Source organism: Tupaia chinensis, unplaced genomic scaffold, assembly GCF_000334495.1.
Source record: "Tupaia chinensis unplaced genomic scaffold, TupChi_1.0 Scaffold146131_1, whole genome shotgun sequence".
NCBI classification, from domain to species: domain Eukaryota; kingdom Metazoa; phylum Chordata; class Mammalia; order Scandentia; family Tupaiidae; genus Tupaia; species Tupaia belangeri.
This window is the reverse complement of record NW_006205986.1, coordinates 1-22,372: the sequence shown is the minus strand read 5'-3', so window position 1 is coordinate 22,372 and position 22,372 is coordinate 1. Positions and strand designations below refer to the sequence as shown.

General features: G+C 46.4%; 1 protein-coding gene across 1 annotated transcript in view; it reads right to left on the bottom strand.

The window, feature by feature from the left end:
* TRANK1 (tetratricopeptide repeat and ankyrin repeat containing 1) overlaps window positions 1-22,051 on the bottom strand; it is a gene marked incomplete at its 5' end in the record, with an annotated part of 37,067 nt that extends 15,016 nt beyond the window's left edge. Inside the window, 7 exon segments of the mRNA XM_006168731.2 lie at window positions 3,236-3,324; window positions 6,301-6,457; window positions 7,498-7,644; window positions 15,033-15,170; window positions 15,946-16,145; window positions 18,300-21,203; window positions 21,875-22,051. Coding sequence (XP_006168793.2) covers window positions 3,236-3,324; window positions 6,301-6,457; window positions 7,498-7,644; window positions 15,033-15,170; window positions 15,946-16,145; window positions 18,300-21,203; window positions 21,875-22,051 — 3,812 coding nt within the window.
* Between the last annotated feature and the right edge of the window lie 321 nt (window positions 22,052-22,372).

Here is a 22,372-nt window from a genome sequence, read left to right as displayed (position 1 = left end):
TCCCATGGGCTTCCTTGCATTCCCGTGGCCTCCTTCCCTCTGTAGGCACCTTGCACATACTGTTCCTTCTCACTACAGTGCTCTCCCCGCCTTTCTCTGCCTGGTTGTCATTTGTTCCGTACGTCTCAACTCCAGACTCCGTTCCTCAAAGGACAGACGGCTCTAGGGATAGCTGGCCTCTCATCCATGACACCTGCAACCGCTGGAACTGGGCACTAGCTTCTGAGCCTGTTTCCTTGACAATTACATCCCGGGGATCTAAACGAACCCAAGCTTGGCCAATAGCTCAACAGGTATTTGTTGACTGAATGAATCTTGTATGGTGGTTCTGAAACACTCATTGACATGCAGCCCCAAACTCAATAAACCACCTGGTTCCTGAAGTCCTTTAGCGGGGTCAAAATAAAGTCAGGAGAGGAGAAGGCTTTTTATAACATTCTCATCTGTGCCGGCTCCCCTAAAAGAATTTTAGATTCAAACATTCAAAAGGTATTTTTTAAAGGGATAAATCATTGGAAATCCATGGGCAACATATACGGGTGACCCCCACAGTGTTCTGACCGGAATAAAGGGGAAGATTTCATCTCATTTTGCAACTTCATACCCATACTTGCTGGCCCATATTAGACCTCCCTCCCCCAACACTCCCCACCCCTCCCACACACACACAAAAAAGTATTGGTTTAAAAAGACAGCCAAGTGTTCAGTATTTATTCCCCAGTTACCACAAGGACGAGCCGTGAATCAAGTCCAAGGGCTCGGTCAGCGTCTGCAGCTAAATACTACACATTTATAAAAGCACTTTCCAGATATACTCAAACCTACAACAGTGCAAGTTCTGTTTTCTCACCTCTATATATACCACCTATCTATTATACATGGCAGGAGCTGCTGCCATCCTTCCCTCCTCCCTCTGTCTTTCCACACCCCTTCACAGAGTACCTTTGTAGCTTCTCCCCTCCACAGTGCTGCCTACTTCCCTCCCTTCCAATGTAGGCTGTGATATGCTTTTGGCCAACAAAATTCAGCAGAGGGCCTCCCAGGGCCTTGTGGGCGTCTGCTCACTGTCTTTGAACACCCTTCGAACATCATGTACATAAGGCCAGACTAGCCTCCTGGAAAATGAAGGACTCATGATCCAGGAACCCCAGTCACCCCTAACACCCAAGCCATGATCCAGTCAGCCACTGGTAACAGATCTGCCTAGCTTACCAGCAGCTGGATGCAGACACATGAGTTGCCTGGATGAGGCAAGAACTCAGCTGAACTCAGCCTTGCCAACCCACAGAACTCTGAGCTACAGAAATCATGTATTTGAAGCCATTAAGTTTTGAGGTTGTTGGTTATTCAGCAACAGACAACTGGTAACCCCCAGATGTGAGTTCTTTGCTGTAGATTTAAATCATTTTCCCTGCCACTGTACGCAATGATCAAGAGCCGAGACAACATTGCTTTTCCTTGCTCAGGTATGTCAGACACACCACTCTGCAGCCTCTGTTAGTTCTGACCTGTGGTCTCACTGTGCTCCTCAATCCCTAGTACCTTCACTCAGGCCCAACTCCACGAAACGCCAATGAAAAGAAGGATCGTGGGCATAGCAGGACGAGCCCAGAGAAATTGCTGTCTTGAGACATTGTTCAGAAGTGGCAAGAGGAGTTCCAGACACTTCCCCTGTAATGTTTGGAGAGCTAGACCTTCCTGATCTTGAGGTATAAAAATTAAAGAGAGTGATCTGTCCTGTCCCAAACTTGGTTCTGGTTGCCCTTTCAGGAAGCATCACCTGCAGCTGCATGCATGGAACATTTCAGGTGCCTCAGTAGTCAAATTTTAGCTAAATGTGCAATTTCCTGTGATCATGCCTACGTGGCAGATACTGTTGCTGAGTTACCCAGAGCACTCCCTACTCCCTCTCTTGCCTGATGGCAAAACCTGTCTCCCATAAAGAACTGAAATGGTCAGATGGGATTGCTCTCCCAGACTCCCTTGCAGCTAGGAAGGGGCATGTGACCTGGTATTGACCACTGAGATAAAAGAGAAAGTCCGTAGGGAACCTTGTGGTATAAAAAAAGATCCACAAGAAGAAAGTGCCTGCCCTTCATTCCTACTTGGGATGCTACAGAAGAGAAGAGAGTGCTCGGAGCTGCTGCAGCAGCCATTATGCCACCATGAATGGGAACATCTCTAACTAACTGCAGGTGACACAGGAAGAAATGTAATGACATTGGGCTCACACTGACTTTGTTGAACTACAGAACTAACTCTAACATAAGACATCTTATGATCAGATTTAAAGAGAGAGAGAGAAATCTTTTAGTAGGGTCTTTGTGACTTACAGGTAAGACATCACTGTCACTACCTCATGGGAGACACAGATGCCATGGTGCCCCTCTGAGACCCAGTGATGTGCAGGGATTCTGACTGTGGGGCAAGCAGTGAGGGTCTTTACTCTTGTTCCACCATTCCAAAGGGCCTACTCTAGAGCTAACATGTCCTCTATTCATGCACTCTCTTCTCTTCTGTAGCATCCTAGGTAGGAATAAAGGGCAAGCTCTTTCTTCTTGTGGATCTTTTTTTATACCACAAGATTCTCTATGGACTTTCTCTTTTATCTCATTGGTCAGTACCTGGTCACATGCCCCTTCTTAGCTGCAAGGGAGTCTAGGAGAGCAATCCCATCTGACCATTTCAGTTCTTTATGGGAGACAGGTTTTGTCATTAGGCAAGAAATGGAGTAGGGAGTGCTCTAGGAAGAAGACTGCTCAGGCTCACTAAGATAGCTGTGGCTTGAAATCGGTCAGCGCGGTCTAATGATAAAACTTAACCAATACCCGTCACACTGTCAATGAAGTTTATGTCTAATTGATTTGAAAACAAAAAATGAAAGACCAATCTGTTACTGTTTTAAAATGTAGTATGATGCTAGCAAAAGCTTTGAAGCATAGAGTACAGGAGGAAAATAAATAGAATTCCTTGGAAGGACAAAGGCCATGAGCCTCCATTTACCTACCAGTACGTACTGGTACCTGGCCAAAGCAAAAGGTCGTAAGCCTGTGCCAACTGGAAAAGGAGTAGGACAGGGAGCTGTCCTCAACTCACAGTGACCTGATGTTTCAGAAGAAACCATTACCCTGAGTCTCTCCTGGTGACAAACATGATGGTGGGAGCTGCCTCTGAGGCCTAAAGAGGCCACAGTCACAGAGACCCCTCAGCCCTTGGTCCCAGTCCAGCCCCTTACCTTCCAACACTGGTGTTTGGCATAGTATTCCCCTTGAGCAATCCACTCCTCAGGAGTTGAGGTCTTAACAAACACGCTATCATCAAAATCTAAAATAAAAAAGAAAAGTGTTTGTTTCTCTGGATATTCATTGATTTTTTTTTTTTGAGAGGTTTTTGCTATAGGGCGTGTGCACTCGCCAGACAGAGACAGAGAGACAGAAAGCGAGAAATCACCCCCCAGGGGGGATGGCCACGCCGCAATCCCTTCTCCTCTATTCTCCTCTCGGGATCTTGGGCACACATGCACACGTGCCCGGTGTGAGTTTTAAACCACTGGGTCCAGGACACGAACTGCGGTCGACTACATGGGAGTCCAGCGACATAGCCATTACGCTAACTGCTGCTCCCGACATTCATTTATTTAAACCTGTTTTATGGGCTGAACTGTGTCCCCGCCACCAAAAATCATTTTTTAAAGTCCAAATCCTCAGTTCCTCAAAATGTGACTGCACTGTATTTAGAGATGGGGCTTTTGAAGAGTGATTAAGTTAAAAAAGAGGTCCTTACGGTAAACCCTACTCACTCTGACGAGTGTCCTTAAAAGAAGAGAAAACTAGGACACACAGAGAGATGCCAGGGCAAGTGAGGACAGTGGAAGGACAGTGTGAGAACACTACCAACTGCAAGCCAAGAAGAGGGAACTTGGAAGAAGCCAACCCTACCAACGCCTTCATCTTGAACTTCCCAGGCTGTGAGAAATGAAGTTCTGTTGTTTAAGCCACAGCATAATGAAATTCTGTTGTTACTGCCGCCAGCCACAGCTAATACACCTGCACTGTCTTCCTAGTATTCTCATTTCAGACACATTTAGCTACCAAGCCAGGCTGCTGTGAGTTTTGGAAGGAGGAGGTAAAGGTGAGAAAGGATGTGGTTTGGCTATGAATCAGAAGACAGATGGCAATTACTAACTCCTACTTGAAAATCCAAGGTCAAGCAGCTCCTAGCACGCTCCCAGGCCAGGGCTCTAGCAAGGAACAAGGTGACAACATCTGACATTATCTTGACAGCTTGCCCTCATTGCAATAATGAGCAACCTAATACATTCCTGTTGGTGGACTACTGCCACCACCAGTTGTCCATCCCTTCTATAATCCACACTAGCCTGATGGCGACTCTACTGGCTTTCCCCACCCAGAGCCCCAGAGTATCACCAGCAAGGGGTGGCAATTCTTGTGGGTTTTGAGCCTCTGCTTCCTGAAGTACATGAAAGACAGTGAATACCAGGACAATGCTGACAGCCAAGTCACAGCTTCAGGGGTGAGATAGGCTAGCAGATACCAACTTGAGGACAGAGGGGTGCTGCAGACATGTCAGATTTACTTACAAAGTGCAAAACACCCATTAAGACTCCTAGCCTGATCCCTTCCTGCTCTCCCGCTGCTAATGCTCTACAGAACTATGCAATGACAATTTTACAGAATCTTGTTCTGACTCTATGGATGCTATTAGTACCATGGTGATATTTTATGCCCACAGAAAAACCTTATATTATCTCTGAATAGGGCCATTAAACCTTACGGGTACCATATTGAAGAAACCCAAATTGCACAGTAACAGCACTCATCCCAAGCTCCCTTGCACAGTGGAAGCCAAGGCTCTGAAAGACTACTATAAAGACTGCTACTACTTGTAACTTGTAATTAAGCCTGCACTTTTTTGCATTCTTAGTGCTACCAAGAAATAAAATAAATTGTCATCCTTTTTCATTCTGAATTCTTCAATTTAAAAACTTGTCTGTCTTGAGGATCTCTTATAGCGGGTACCAGAACATATTTTGAGAATATAAAGGATATTAGCTGCAGGAATGACTGAGAACTACCATGCTTAGAAAACCCACTCATTTTTCTCCTAGTTGACAAAATAAAGGCCCAGAGAGAAAAACAAGGTCATGTGGCTACACAGGTGGAGACTTTTCATGAGAAGCCAGGCTTTTTAACTCCAAGCCCTTGACTTTTCCCATCACACCACAACAGTCAGTTCCTAGGAAGAGAAAACCTGATTCTGGTCCCCAGATGAACTATCAGTGATAACCAGAAATAGCCTCTATAAAACCTGCTGAGAAATGCTAAAGAAATCAGCAAACCTCTCCACAGTGGTTGAGCCCCGCCCCTTCCCCTACAGGTAATAGCTCAGTAACTAACCCTCAAAAAAGACAGCAATGTTCTCCTTTACAAACGGTTAATGATTTCTCAGTTATCCTATCAAAAGAGTTTCCCCTCGGGAGGGAACCAGCAGTTAGTGTAATGGCTATGTTGCTGGACTCCCACGTAGTCGACCCCGGTTCACATCCCGGACCTGGTGGCTTAGAACTCACGCCGGGCGCATGTGCGTGCATGCCCAAGATCCCGAGAGGAGAATGGAGGAGAAGGGATTGCAGCGTGACCATCCCCCCTGGGGGGTGATTTCTCACTTTCTGTCTCTATGTCTCTCTCTGTCTATCTGGCGAGTGCACACGCACTATAGTGAAAACCCTCTCCAAAATAAAAGCACTTTCCTAAAGGAGTTAATCTTCCTGATTCTATTATATACAACCACAATTTCTCACATACTTTAGCAAATGAATAATTCTCACTTAGGCTGACCCCACAGCCTGGTAGTTAAGGAAGCCAGATGTCACATTGCTCATTGTGGTTCAAATCCTAGACGAAGCAGTTTGAAAAATACACTGCACATGAGTGCCCAAAATTCCAACAGGCTGGAGAAACGGGGGAGAAGGGATTGCGATGTGACTACATCCATTGGAAAGTGGTGTAGTCTCTCTCTGTTTCTTTCTGATGAGCACACATGCCCTCTGACAATAAAAAAAAAGAAAGAAAGAAAAAGAAAAAGAAATCTCACTTCTCAAAAGATGGTATTGGGTCATCGGAAAAGTTGTAACATGTTTTTACATAGAAAAAATACATCATGACTTTTCAAACAACCCAACAGAAATAGCTTTCAAAAAACTACACTCTTTTATCTCTGACTATAAGAACAATTGAGAGAAACATGCTTCTCCCAAATAATAATTCAATGAGCTCTTACCTTTGTTTTCATCTGTCTTCACGACTTGGACAAAATTTCTTCTAAGGAAATATTTGAAAGCGGGAGCCCTTTTCTCTCGGTTTTCGTCAAAGATCCAGAGGTTGACCCGTGCTCGTGTGATGGCAGTGTACAGCTGCTTCAGCTCTCCATTGAGGAGCTAAAGAGGAAATCGACAAGATGGAGGACCATGATGATGAGACTTTGTTCTGTAGCTACACTGTGACACACTTCAGGGGGCTTACTCTGAGTTTAAAAAAGAAAAAAGCTAAATTTCTGTGAGCGTATCTATGAGTAAGACACCAGGCACTCACTGTGACCAAAGAAGAGGACCAGCAGTTAGCATAATGGCTACGTCGCTGGACTCCCATGTAGTTGACTGTGGTTCGAGTCCTGGACCCAGTGGCTTAAACTCACACCAGGCATGTGTGCATGCGTGCCCAAGATCCTGAGAGGAAAATGGAGGAGAAGGGATTGCAGCATGGCCATCCCCCCTGGGGGATGATTTCTCACTTTCTGTCTCTCTGTCTCTCTCTGTCTTTCTGGCAAGCACACGTGCCCTATAACCAAAATCTCTCCAAAAAAAAAAAAAAAGAAGAGACAAATGAGGATCTAGTGAGACTGTAATAAACTCCACCCCTACCCCACCTAAAAAGTAAGGCACACCAAGAACGTAAGAACATAGGAAGACTCTTAAATCTTATGTAAGTTTTTTAAATTGTGTAATAATTATAAATTCGCCAAAAGTTACAAAGACAGTAACTTCCCATATACAGGTCCCATAGACCCTTCATTCAGTTCAACTCAATGGTTACATCTTACACAATTTCTGTGACTTCCTTTTAAAGACTAAACCAGTCTTGAGCTTCTATTAGAACTATTATTAGTACTAAATTACTCAAATCTCACCCAAGACCGCATCAAAATTTCTGACTAGAGCTAAGTTCCAGAGGTGAACAGAAGGTGCAACCCTCCCCTTTCCACTGTCAGACATCATCCCACCATTCAACCCCAGCTCTCTGCGGAGATAAAAAGGAGTCTGCCACCACCAACATCCATACTACTTCCTTCCCCTTGTTGATGTACGGGAAGACCAGCCAAGTAGAAGGCTTCCCTTGACATACCACCTTCTCTTCTAAGCCTTATTTACTGATCACAGTCAAGTAAGTGTGTGGACAAATAGACACCTTGCACACACACCTTGTACATTTCTGGATTCACCATGAGAGACCGACTCTGAGAGGAGCTTGGTTTCTCCAGAGGCACTTCAACCAATGGCTGGTTTTTCTCTCTGGAGCCAGATGATGATGGAGTGAATGTAGAAATAATCTTCCACTCCTTGTAAGCCTGAAAAACAACAAAAAAATTAAAAATCAACAGAGTATGTTTTTAAACTACAGTTACATTCTCTCCAAGCTACATGGAGAATTGGGGCCCAGTGCAGGCCAGACCCTACGAGAAGGGGTCTATCCTATGGCTTCAGAATGAATGGAAGGAGGGGCTAAGGTCACATAGAAAGGGAGCAGGGAAGCTATTATGGAAGTTTCCGAGAAAGTTGGCCAAGACAGCTGAGCAGTCAGGCCCATGTCCTCACTTCTGGGAGGGATGCTGGGGGCCCAGGCAGTTCGCCGATTTGGAAGGATTTCAATAAGCAGTATGGACAGAGGAATCCCCAGTCCTTCTTACAACATGGCTAAGAGATGAGTTCTTCTTACAACATGGTGAAAAAATGCCTCCTGAGGCAGCAGGTGGCATGATGGTTAAGATGCTAGACTCACACGTGGCTGACTGTGGTTTGAGTGCTGGACAAAGAGGCTTGAAAATCATGCTGGACATATGTACATGCATGTCTGAAATCCCGAGAGGAGAATAGAGGAGAAAGGATTATGGCATGGCCATCCTCCCTGGAGGGGTGATTTCTTGCTTTCTGTCTCTCTGTCTCTGTCTTTCTGGCAAGCATATGTGCCTATAGCAAAAACCTCTCAAAACGAAACAAAACTAAACAAAAAAACACACCCGAGGCCTTACTGTGATGGTACCAGTGGTGCAACATTGCTACATGAGGTTGGGGCCACATGGGAGGCCTGGGTTCACATCTCAAATCAAGCTGAAAAGGCTATGCACACTTTTGCAAGCCTGAAAAGATGGGGTAGAGGATGGTAATGGCCAGACTGTCAAAAATATCTAACCCTCCCTTCCTGCTTAATAAAGTGCCCATTAAGATGCTGCTTTTTGAGAAAGCTGATTGAGACCTTGGAAGTTCCCTGTTTCAGCCCCTTCATTAAATAAATGAGGAATTTGAAGCTCAGTGAAAGGACTTAGTGGTGAACCAAAGTAAAATTCAGGTTTTCAGCTTCTGAGCATGGGTTTTCTTTCTACTGCTGGACTCTGAGGTCTTTGTATCAGAAAATTTCATAGATAGCTCAAGAAATAGTTTGGATCTTTATTAGTCTCCTTAATTATAAACACATCTCTATTAAAAAATAAATACTGGTACCAGTACTGGGCGTAATGGTTATGTCGCTGGACTCCCATTTAGTTGACCATGGTTCAAGTCCCGGACCCAGTGTCTTAAACTGACGCCGGGCGCATGTGCGTGTGTGTCCAAGATCCCTAGAGGAGAACGGAGAAGGGGTTGCGGTGTGGCCATCCCCCATGGGGGGGTGATTTCTCACTTTCTGTCTCTCTGTCTTTCTCTGTCTTTCTGGCAAGTGCACGTGCCCTATAGCAAAAGCCTCTCAAAAAAATTAAAAAGAAAATTAAAAAAAAAAGAATACTGTACTATAAACTGTCACCTATTTTTTTTAAGTATCATGGACCATTCATTGCCTCGGCAGTTCTGTTTCAGGAGTCTTTAATGCTTTTCCTTCAAGCCGAATCATATGAAAATGCAGAAGGAATGACTGCATTGGTTTTGAGTGCGGAGAGTAAATGTGCCTGTCACTCAGCAGTACCTCTTTTGTGTGAAGCTTTGAAATATGTGGTCCTCCCATCTCCACGGTTGGCCTCTGACCTATTCACTATTCTGGTAGCACAGAGGTCATTAAGGAGTGAAGATGAAACAGTGGTGTACTAGCTTTCTGAAATGACTATTAACTATTGCTTTATTTACATACTTTGGGCTGAGGTTAATTTATATCATTAATCCTCTTCTAGGATGGGGAGGGAGGTGGGGCACAGGGACCCAGCAACTTTGCTGAGCCTCTCATATTTCACGTAGGTCTCAATTTGTCCAGGTAGTAGTTTATGGGCCAGTATTCAACCTAAGATGAAGTTTAGTAAGAACATGGTTTTCTTGTGTCCGGTGATCAGAGAGGCTAGGTTAACAGAGGAGCTGTACAGACCTGGTTACTTTCAAGCTCTTTGGCTTGAGGGCCCCATTGAGATAAAGGGTAGGTAGGACACCAAGTGTTGCCAAGGGACTGGCTCTAACTGGGTGAGTAGGTGGGTTGCATTCTGAGATTTTCATCAAGGCTCTCTTGCCCTGAGAATTGTCCCATGGCATTAATTGGCATATGCCACAATCACCCAGGGTTTCAGAACCAGAAAGGAAACCCAGAAAGAAGTTCCAGGGTCCCAACCCCTACCGAAGGGGATATAGTTTTTGTAGTCTCTGTTAGGTATTTCCATCACCCTTCATATGCCTTTTCACTTAGTCTCTTGCATAAACTGAAGCTTCCTTCGTATCTGTCATGTTAGGAGAGGAGAGAGATGTTTAGGGTCCCTTTGAACAGCTCGAAAGTTAGTTGTGACTCCCCCAGCATCTTCAGTCGCATCCTCACAGATTTCTCTTTGCGTCTCCAGGCCATTTACTCAGAAAACACAGAGACCAAAGGCTGTTATGGGTACTTGAATAAATCTTTGTCAGTGTGCAACAAGAATGTACCCACCGATGTGTTTTCTTTTACTTTCCAGCCACCACCCCTTCAGGTTCTGCGCACTGTCTCATTCTCAGTTCTTTACTCCGTAATCTGCTGTCAGTGCTTCCCTGTTTACCCAGAGGATAAGATTTGATAGCTATGAAAAGACAACAGAGATGAATGAGCTGAGGTTGTAAGGGAGGGTGGATACATTCCACGCTGCTCTGCTTCACAGAGATCATTGTGGCCAGTCAGGGTCATAACCTAATTGTAGCTTAGTCCACCCAGTGATTAGGCTATAAAAAATTACTTCAGAGTGATTAAAATCCTAAACACAGCTGATCTATCAGAATACCAACTGGAATTCTGTGTGTTTGCTTTTCAGAGCTCTGCGATCCCAGCGTTAATAACAACTGGGATGCCATCTATTGCAGACCCAGGGTTTCTTGGGAAGCAAGAGCTTATAGCAGAGTCAACACCGTTCTCTATGGGCGTCAGTAGACCCACATTTCCCCCCTTGACCTACTTGTGCGAGTACATATTCCTAGCTATTAAATACTTGTATCTGCTGGATAAAGACTTTGTAACCCTTCCATCTACCTGACTTTTCTCTCTCCCTGCTTCTTTATTGTTTTTAGGGAGAGATTTTTGCTATAGGGTGCATGCACTTGCCAGAGAGAGAGGCAGAAAGTGAGAAATCCCCCCTGGGGGATGGGGTGGCCGTGCTGCAGTCCCTTCTCCTCTAGGGATTTGGGGCATGCACACATATGTGCCTGGCATGAGTTTGAAGCCACGGTTGACTACTTGGGAGTCTAGTGAGTCCAGCAGTGTAACCATTACGCCATCTGCTGGTCCCTTTTTCTGCTTCTTAATCCCCTCCTACCTCTCTATTCCCCAATGATTCTTTTTTTCTTTTTAAAAATTTGCTAGAGAGTCCTTGTGCTCACTGAAGAAAGACAGAGAAAATGAGAAAGCATCCTCCTCCCCCCGCCCCCCGATCGTAGATGACCACACTGTAATTCCTTCTCTGTTTCCCCTTTGGGGATTTTAGGCATGCACACATGTTTTTCAAGCTCTGCTGGGTCTGGGACCCAAACTGTACAATGGGTCATGTATATCCAGCCGCCTTAATCACCACGCCACTGGCTGGCCCAACCAAGGTGATTTCTCTCTCTCTCTCTCTCTCTCTCTCTCTCTCTCTCTCTCTGTCTCTCTCCAGCAAGTACACACACCATATAGCCAAAAATAAATAAATAAATAAAAATAAAAAGGGAGAGAGAGAGATGCCTTTAAGATCAGCAGTTAGGACATGCATGGCAGAATCATCCAACCAAATTATTCAGCCAAGGATAGAAGAATATGCAGGTGCTACAGGGTGGGTGTGCCGTGCAAGGTAGGCTCTGAGAGCAGATAGAACAAGTAATGCTAGGTTGTCGGGAAAGTCATGACATATTTGTTTCTATATATAAAACTGTGCCATGACTGTCCTGACAACCCAAATCTCAAAGATTCCACTTATTAATACGTGAACTAGAGACGGTTTATTCACCTGCTGTAAAATGGAGATAACAGAACTACCCAGTTTGTTGGCAAAATAAAAGGAGATCGTGAAAGCCAGGTGTCTAATACAATACCTGATAGGTATTTCACCCATTTCTTTTTCCTCTACTCAAACCTCTAAACCAAGGTGACAATTGACCAGGCTGGCAAATATTTTCTCTAAAGACTCAGGTAATACTTTGGGCTTTGCGGGTCACATGACCTCTCTTGCAGCAACTCAGTTCTGCCGTTGCAGTGCTAAAGCCACCACAGTAAACACGTGAATGAATGAGTGAGCTATGTTCAATAACGCTTTCTATATGGATACTACATTGAACTTTATATAATTTTCATGTGTCACAAAATATTCTTCTTGTTTGCTTTTTTTTTCCCCCCCAACCATTTTTAAGTATAAAACCATTCTTAGTCCATAGGCCTTACAAAAACAGTCAGTAGGCTGGAACTGAGCAGGCTGTGGTTTGCAACACCTAGAAAAGCCAAAGTAGCCAGATCCATGCAGTATTTAGAATCCAAAATTCCTAAGACGCTTCGGATTTCACACTTTACTGTGCTATGAGAGTAAGTAGTTTACTCTCCCAGCCTTTTCACAATAAAAAACGGTGCTAGTTGCTGTCTATGTACTTTTCAAGAATACTGAAAAAATTAAGTGGATATGGTTCATTACCTGCTTCAAGCTATCCCATAACTTAAACTATATAAGTAAGCTTAGGGGCCAGCAGGTGGCATGGTGGTTAAGGCACTAGACTTCCACATGACTGACATGGTGGCTTACCTTCTCACCTTCTCTCTCTCTCTCTCTCTCTCTCTCTCTCTCGCGAGTGCATGTGCGCTGTATCAAATATAATCATAAATAGTGTCACAAAATATTCTTCTTGTTTGCTTTTTTTTTCCCCCCCAACCATTTTTAAGTATAAAACCATTCTTAGTCCATAGGCCTTACAAAAACAGTCAGTAGGCTGGAACTGAGCAGGCTGTGGTTTGCAACACCTAGAAAAGCCAAAGTAGCCAGATCCATGCAGTATTTAGAATCCAAAATTCCTAAGACGCTTCGGATTTCACACTTTACTGTGCTATGAGAGTAAGTAGTTTACTCTCCCAGCCTTTTCACAATAAAAAACGGTGCTAGTTGCTGTCTATGTACTTTTCAAGAATACTGAAAAAATTAAGTGGATATGGTTCATTACCTGCTTCAAGCTATCCCATAACTTAAACTATATAAGTAAGCTTAGGGGCCAGCAGGTGGCATGGTGGTTAAGGCACTAGACTTCCACATGACTGACATGGTGGCTTACCTTCTCACCTTCTCTCTCTCTCTCTCTCTCTCTCTCTCTCTCTCTCTCGTGAGTGCATGTGCCCTGTAGCAAATTAAAAAATAATCATAAATAAAATTAAAAAACAATTCTCTTTTTTTGGAGAGGTTTTTGCTATAAGGCGCGTGTGTTTGCCAGAAAGACAGAGAGAGAGAGAAAGTGAGAAATCACCCCCCAGGGGTGATGGCCACGCTGTAATCCCATCTCCTCCATTCTCCTCTTGGGATCTTGGGCATGCACCTGCACGTGCCCGGCATGAGTTTAAGCCACCAGGTCTGGGATTTGAACCACGGTCAACTACGTGGGAGTCCAGCAACATAGCCATTACACCAACTGCTGGTCCCAATAAACAATTCTCAAAAAAAAATAAGGTAGGCTAAATTAGGCTGAATGCCTTAAATATTGTCTATTAAATAGGAATGGTTATACTACTAATTAATTAAGAATTAGCCACCTTGTTTTGAAAACAAAGCCATCAATCATGTAATCATTTAAGTGGTTGGAAGATTTAGAACAACCTCAAGGCATCTCTGCAATTATCCTCTTTGTGAAGTTATTTAGACAGCGGAATGTTTTTGCCAGGGAAAGCAGGCAAAAGACGCAAGTGCTTGACACTTGAGAGGGTCCTCCTGGCAGGCAGCGTAAGGTGCAGGCTCTCAGGCCTTGAGAGAGCTGGAGAAGCACAGAGTGTTTTAAAACTCCTGGAAGAAAAGCAGAAGATGCTCAGATGGCACATGACTGACCTGTTTCCATGAATCAAACATATTTTATTTTCAAGATGAAGCCTCTTAGGAGCGAGTGTGTTTTTGTGAGGATACAGGCCTAAAACACTTGTGGCAATAAAAGCAGCAGCATTTAAAAGTCTTCCAACTTATTCTCTCGAGGCCAATAATTGTGAAGAAAAAAAAAAAAAAAAGCTTAGACTGTCCTAGTCAGCCCACCTTCTATGTTTCTGGGGACCAGCAGATGATGTAATGGTTACATCACTGGACTCCCACGTAATCGACTATGGTATGAGTCCCAGACGCAGCAGCTTAGCACTCACACCGGGCATGTGTGCATGCATGCTCAAAACCCTGAGAAGAGAATGGAGAAGGGATTATGGCATGGCCATCCCCCCAGACCAGGGGGTGATTTCTTGCTTTTTGTCTCTCTGTCTCTCTCAGTCTCTCCAGCAGGCACACTCACCCAATAGCAAAAATCTCTCAGGAAAAAAGTTCGTTTCCAAAGACCCTCCAGTCCCATCCACACATGCATATAGAACGAAAGCAAGCAGAACTGGTCAGTTAGTCACTTAGAAAGAAACCAGCATACAAGTACCTTATCCAAAGTCTTTTTAGAAGTCTTATTGTACACATAGGATGAAGCAGATGTTACCAAAAGACTCAGATGGGGATTGTTTTATTTATTTATTTATGTATTTATGTATTTATTTATTTATTTATTTTTGGAGAGGTTTTTGCTATAGGGTGCTTGTGCTTGCCAGAAAGACAGAGAGACAGAAAGTGAGAAATCATCCCCACCACCCCCAGGGGGGATGGCCACGCCGCAATCCCTTCTCCTCTCAGGATCTTGGGCACGCACACACACACGCCCAGTGTGAGTTTAAGCCACCAGGTCCGGGACTTGAACCACGGTGGACTACATGGAAGTCCAGCAACATAGCCATTATGCCAATTGCTGGTCCCAGATTGTTTTAATTTTTTGTGCAACTCACTGAGCAAGTGATAGGAGCATAGCATTAAGATAACCAAGGGCCTGGGGCCTAGTATGAGTCCAGCAACAACAGGACTCCCACAAGGCTGACTGAGGTTCGAGTCCCGGACCCGGTGGCTTGCTTTCCCACTTTCTCTCTCTCTTTCACTCTGTACCTCTCTGGTCAAATTAAAACATAAACAAATAAAGTTAAAAAAAAATTCTTATTTAAAATAAAATAATTCTTTAAAAAAAAAGTTCAGCTCATACGAATACACTCACTGTATGAAAAGAATTTAGTATGACATACCTCAGAATCAGTAAAAAAGTTGTAAAGCAGGACATCATCGAATTCTAAGCCTTTGGCTTCATAAATTGTTAGCACAAGTGCTAACCCCAGTTCTTCTGGAATTTTCTCCTTTGCCATTTCATTAGCTACAAGGATTACCTGAACAAAAACAAAACAAACAACATCAAACTCTACAGAGAAAAACCTAGTGAAGCTCAGCCTATTTCTATGAGAAGCAGGTATTGTCTCTAAGGAGATGTGGCCAGCATGTACTTGGCCAGGCAGGCCAAGGAAATAGGAAAACAATTAGTCAAGGGCCAGTCGGTGGCCTGGTGGTTATGTGAGCTGGATCCCATGTGGCCTACTGTGCAGTTTAAGTCTTAGATCTGGGGGGCTTGCAAAACACACTGGGCGCATGTGCTGGTGTGCCCAAAATCCTCAAAATAGAGAGAGTTGGAGGAGAAGAAACCATGTCTCATGAGTGGGTACTTTCTTGCTTCTCCTCTTTTTCTCCCCAGAGCATGCACCCTCTGGAAAATCAAAAACCAAAACAAGGGACCAGCAGTTAGCGTAATGGCTATGTCACTGGACTTCCATATCATTGACCGCGGTTTGAGTCCTGGACCCAGTGGCTTAAACTCACGCCAGGCACGTGTGTGTGTGTGCCCAAGATCCCGAGAGGAGAATGGAGGAGAAGGGATTGCGGCGTGGTCATCTTCCCTGGGGGATGATTTCTCGCTTTCTGTCTCTGTCTCTGTCTCTTTGTGGCGAGCAAAAACTTCTCAAAAAAAAAAACTAGTCACTTACCCATCTCCAAACTCACTCATGCTGGAATAGGGGTTATTTAATTCTACCTTACAGAATAATTCCGTCTTTAAAATCTTTCCTCGAACTGCCTTTTTTCTTTCAAAACATAGAATCCTAAGAAGCTCACCTGGTGGGCTCCAAATTCAATGGGCTGTGTTTTCCTCTTGTTCCCTCCTAGCAAAATCGCCAAGTCGCTGACGCTGCAAGACTCCAGGACAGTGGGTTTGGGACCATCGAAAAGGCCAGTATCCCTTGGAAGGCGATCAAAAGATTCTGGGAAGTAGAACTGAAGTAAATCCACCACTCCGGATGCCAGATTGAGGACTCCTGGATGGCACGGTAAACACAGATCAGAGAGAATCCACATGGTAAGCTTTCTGGTTGTTTTGTTTTGTTTTCAGGTGTTTTGTCATTTTGCTTTGGTTTGGTTGAGCTCCTGAGAAGCAGCATTGGCCCTGACAGCCCGTATAATGGACAGCCTAGGATTTCCAGTCCCCATGTGACTATCACCATGGCCCCACGCCATACCACTCTGAGTGAAGTGGGTGGGAGCAGAGGTGCGTTGCTCTACTAAGAGGGTTTTGAGATCCCATTCCCAACTTAAATTCCTTTTAGAGGAAATTAACTTAGGAAGAACAGCCAGGGCAGAAACGTAATTTTAAAAATGCAAGCTGTTAGAATGCTCGCATACGAGGCCGGCATAGCCTCTGAGAGGAAAGGAAAATTACCCTGCGCCCTCACTGGTGGCTAGAGCAATGGAAGCAAGGTTGCCATGGTGACAGCAGCGCTGGAGGTTGGCTGGGGGCAGCAACTCGGGGCTCCATCAAGTGTACACCCACCTGAGACAGGACTACGTTAAAAACAACGACGACAAAGTGTCAGCGCCAGAGAACAGATTTTTCCCAAGAGCTTTCTCCCTGAGTCCCATTTTTCGTCCAAGCTCTGAGGTGACATGACAGTGACATTGACCGAGTATCTATTATCGGATGGGCACCTCCACCGGAACCTTACCATGTCATCCTCGCACTATCCAGTGAGATAGACGAGACAACTGCACTTGTACAAATAGGGACTCTCAAGTCTGAGAAGTTGCCACCCTCTCCACCCCCCGAGTGATGGGATTTGAGAATGGGCTGAACACAGACGGTTCTGAGTCTCTCCAGTACTTGGAGGGGCCACGTGCCCTTGGCCTGAAACCAGACAGGGCATAATGGTCTGTACAGGGCACCCTGGCATGGGCGTAGGTGTTCCTATTTCTATTAGCTAACGGGGAAGGGAAACGTCACTGTCCTGTACTACCATTATTAAAAGTCTATGACATAAGGCAATCATGAGAGGCCCGGCCACGGTGCTGCAGGTGGTAGTGTGCTGTCCTGTAGTGCGGGGAGCCACATGGCCAACCATAAGTTCGGACCCCCACTCCAGCTGAAATATCCTGGGCACATTTGTACCCAGGATCCTGACTGGCTGGAGACCTGGGGGAAGAGGATCCCAGCATGAGGAGTAAAGGGGTCTCTCTCTCTCACATGTGCTCTCTCTCTCATCAAGGAAATAAAATAAATCTTAAAAATTTAGGGCCAGACAATGGCATGGTGGTTAAGGTGGCTGGAGCCCACATGACCTACAGTGTGGTTCGAGTCCCAGAGCAGGTGGCTTGAAAAACACACCAGGGATCTTGGGCATGTACGCACATGTACCCGGCATGAGTTTAAGCCACCGGGTCCAAGACTTGAACCGTGGTCGACTACATGGGAGTCCAGCGACATAGCCACTACACTAACTGCTGGTCCCAAAATACAATTTCTTAAAAGTCCATTTTCACCCAGCCACGACCTGAATTATAACGTAAGAATCAATGACGGGTCCAAGCAGCAATGCAGCGGAAACACAACTGGATCCACACGGGAAGAGTTCTGGGTTCGTACCTCAGGACTCCCTGAGCACACCAGGGTGCATATGTGCTCAAGACCCGAGCTGGATGAGGCCGGGGGTAGACTGCAGCACGGGGACCCTCTTTGGGGTGCTGTCTGTCTCTCTCTGTGCCTCATGGAATAAATAAATAAACTTTAAAAACAAAAAGGACAAGTACTGACATAAATAGTAGTATCTCTTGTTCTTGTTCATGGATGTCTTTACTAACAAACTTCAAAATACCATGCTCACTTCGGCAGCAACAGCCTAACTAGAGCAGCTTCAGAAGCAGCCCAGGGGTTGGAAGGTGGCACGATGGTAAAGAACCATACTCTGTGAGGCTGACCCACGTAGGAAGGTACCAGGTTCACATCCAGAGACCTCCCTGAGTATGTGCCCATGACCTAGGGCTGCCTGGGGCTAGAGGCGGGCCGCGGTGTGAAGACCGTGTTGGGGGTACCTCTCTGTCTCACTCATGGCAGGGAGAAAGGAAGGGGAAAAGGGAGGAAGAAGAGTTCAAGGTCAGCGCCGAGCACCTCGCTGGTAAGTGAGCCCACGGCCTGGACGTACCCGAATGGGACCTGTAATTCTGGTAGAGCTGGTAGATCCTCTTGGGCTTCCGGATGGCGCACTGCTTGTCTGTGGTGTTCCTGCTGGCGTAGTGGAACAGAGAGCGCAGGTCACTGAAGCGGAAGGCCACGCCCTTCATGATGCTCTGGGCCGTGTCACCAGTGAGGAACATGGCGTTGGGGTCATTGATGCATTTCATCAGCAGTGCCAGCTCGGCTTGGGTAAAGTCCTGAATCTCATCACCATAGAACTCGTGGATGGACCACGGCAGCACCCTGAGCTTTGACAGCCTCCGGGACAGGTTGAACAAGACATCCTCCTCATCAAAATAACCTTTCTGGGACCTGATCTGCTCGTACAGACAGAAGAGGCCGTAGATCTCACTCCGGTCCTCCTTGAAATTGGGGGACCGTTTCCTCCCTAATTTCTTATATGCTTCTTCAGTGAGTCTCCCACGGGGACAGCTGAGGGCCTCAAAAGAACCCTTCAGGAAAGACTTTATTTCTTTCCAAATCAGTGCAGGGTTATAGGAGGTTTTCCCCTTGGTCATTTTGGGCCAAATCTCTTTGGTGAACACTTCGAAAGTCACATACACTCGGGGGTCACTCTCACCAGTATGCACTTCGGCAACTTTATCCTCCTCGCTGTGGTCCACTTCCATCTCAGCCTCCTCCTCGTCCTTGTGCCAAATGGAGAGGGTCACCTCTTCCTGTGTGGACCATCCTACGATGGTTCTTTTCAAGCTTCCATCTTCATTTCTCAGAAAAAATGGGTTAGGCAGAGAAGCATCAAGCAGGAGGAGCAGCTGTTTGGAAGTGACAAACAGAGGAAAGTTCTCATTCTTCAGGTCTTGAAGTTTGTGGACGCTGGGGTCCAGTGGTTTGTAGTGACTGGTGGCCTTGGTAGACTTGGAAAGCTCAATGAAATTCCTTTGCACCTCCTGACACAGGACATGGTTCTTGGTCACGAAGATCTGATGTAAGTGCTCCAGCTCGTGGGGGTGTTCAGGTGCACATGCCTCTGCTGGCTGGCTGACCCCCACTGGCTCCTCACTGGTGGCCTCTGCACAGTCTCTGTTCTCCTGCTCCTCATCTGTGCTGTCTGCTATTTCCACTTCAAGGGAACTGTCCTCTTCCTCATGCTCCTCCTGCTCATTTTCCTCCCCACTGAGACCCTCTTTTCCAGCTTCTGCTTCTAACCGTCTCTTTAGCCAGATCTGTTTGGCCAGCAATGGACTTCCAGCCTGCTCAGCTTTTTCCCAGTAAACGTGGAATTTCTTCCACAATCTGTATAAGCAGCAGGTCGTCTTCCCAGTGCCACTTCGCCCAATGAGGATGATGGGCTCCAGTGGCCTGGGGTTGAGGTCGATCACAGCATACTCGAGCTCGCCCACACGGAAGGGGTATTCCACCGTGGTCGTCATGTCATTGAGGATGTTGAAGGCCATGTTGGTGCTGAAGCTGTGGAACTTCATGATGTTATACTCCGTCTCCACTGCACTGGCTGGGGGGAAGTACTCAGGGTCAGCATGCTCCCTGCTCTTCTCTGCCTCTGTGTCCTCCACATAGCAGCGAGGTATGCGCCTCTGGATTTTCATGTTAGCTGACACCTGGTCCCTGTTGATACCCTTCAGCTTCTTCCGCAGAACACAGGACAAGCCCCGGTTGTAGGCGCTGCAGATAGCCCTGATAGAATCTGACAGCTTGCAGTGATCAAGGACAACATCCCAGATCCGGATGATTTCTGTGTAGACTCTCCCCGATTTCTCCATTGAACATGTGTTCCGCTCCATGGCGATGATCTTCTCTGGGTTCTCACTGCATCGAGGGGAGAAATCAATAGCGAGCTCCCACAGCATCCGGGCTCCTTTGTCCAGCTTAGCTTCGAAGAGCTGGATGCTTCCTTTCAGGTGCTTCAGTCGCTTCTGCAGGCCCTGGGTCCACTCGCCGTTCCCCAGCTGCTGGATGACGAGGATGATCTTCTTCTTCATGACCTTGGTCATGACTTTACTGGACAGCTTCTTCAGCATCTCCGAAGTACACTCGATCTCCCAGGTCATGTTATCGAAGTCCTGGAGGCAGGCCTCGATGTCCTGCGTGCTCCAGTCATCCTGATTGCTGTTGCCCTCCCTCTTCCGACTCCCAACAGGGACAAGCGGTGAGGCCCCAAGACCTGCTGGAGCGTGTCCGTCCCCTGCCTCAGGGACGGCAGGGTTCCTCTCAGTGCAGTCAGGAGTTTCCAGACCCAGCATTTGCTGAAGCTCATTTTTCTTTTCCCCTGTGCCTGTCTCTGCCTGTAGAGACTTGGAGTGTTGAGGACAGTCATCTGGAAGGGATGCCTCCAATTTGACCTGTTGAATCAAAACCATAATGTCCTGTGCAAGGCGGTCTCTCAGAGAGTGTGGCTTGACGGCTCGAGGGTCCTGCCTGGTCACGTGGGCATCTGAGAGAGTCTCCCAGCTGTCAGGGACTGCAGCTCCTTCAGTCTGGGTTCTGCCAGCAGCACCGCATGGCAGTTCTTTAGATGAGACCTGGGACTTGAACTGAGACACATGGCCAGGGGCAGTAGGCTTTGGGAGCTTCCCCACGTGGACAATGGAGTCCTGCCGGCTCTTCCGCCTGCTCTCGGTCAGAGCTTTGTTCCAGGCCAAGAGCAGTGCGTCGGTCTTCTTGACCCGGTATCGTGCATCTCTGCCTTCCTTGTTCTTCAGGGTGAGGTTGATGTCGAACTTGGCCAACAGGTCTATCAGCTTCTTCATGCGCTTCAGCATGCCCTTCTGGAAGATGATGTGCATCAGCGTGTTCCCATTGCTGTCCTGGACGTTGGGGTTGAGGTAGTAGAATTCAGTGGGGTTGGTCCAGAACAGATCCAGTAGGTAACTCAGGAAGTTAAAACCAACGTCAGCTGAAAGACACCAATGAAACTCTGTGAGTGCTGAACCACTCTTCTCGGGGCACAGCAGATCCTGCGTGTAGGAGAAATGCCAGCCTAGGGCATCTGAAGATCACTGAATTCCACCTGCCCCTCTCCCTGCCATTATATAGTGCCCAGTGTATAACCTAGTGCTCCTCAGCCAGGAGTGACTTAGTCCACAAGGGACATTTGGAAGTACCTCGGGACGTTTTTTGATTGTCACAACCAGGGGGTTAATACTAAGCTCCTAGTTTAAGGCTAGGGATGCTGCTAAGTATCCTATAATGTACAAGAGAGCTCATAACAGCAAAGAACTATCCAGCCCAAATGTCAATACCCTCCTGAAATAACCTGATAATATTCTAGCAAGATTCTTTATGTCAGGAACCTTGAAAATGGTGTGAATAAACGCAAAGTACTTGTCAGCTCACTTTGGAACTTAATAACCCTCAGTCAACCCACCCTGGCTATGAATGGTAATGGTCATTTCTTCCCGTTATGCTATGGGTTAGGAGGTCAGGTGATGTGGGCAGGCCTGGCCAAGAAACAGGCCTATTTCAGATCATTGGTTTTCCTAAAAGGAAAGACCGCCAAGTATAGTGTCAGTTCTAATCTCCAGCTTCCTCCTCAAGGAAAAGCCTGCTTAGAAAACAAGGGCTTACCTCTGATATCTAGAAAGATGTGCAGTGCTGCATGCAAAGGAGTGTCACCTTCCGTGAGAGAGACACCACGGGGGTCCGCACCCTTGGTCAAGAGCAGAAAAGCCAACTCGAAGTCCTTGCGTTCCAGGCATATGACAAGCGGCCTCTCCTGGCTCTCCTGAAGACCTTCAGGCAAGGCTGTAGGAGGGTCATAAAGGACACTGGTGAGCTCACCCCTGTGAAGAGGCCAGTCTGACTTGCTGAGGAGACAGGGACCGCTTCTGCCCTCAGTTGCAACTAAGTACTGACCTGACCTCCTAGATCTTCCTCTTACTACCCTTGTGGAAAACAAAGGCTTCCTAGCACCCTTAGTGGGAGCCCAGTTCCTTCAAGTCCCCTATAGGTGGGCCTCGCCCTCCCCACTCTCCAGCGCCTTTTCTCGTCCCCGCACAGGACCATAGTTCCCACCGTTAGCATTGCCCTGAATGAAGCCAGGGCATGAGGACAACCGAAATCCCA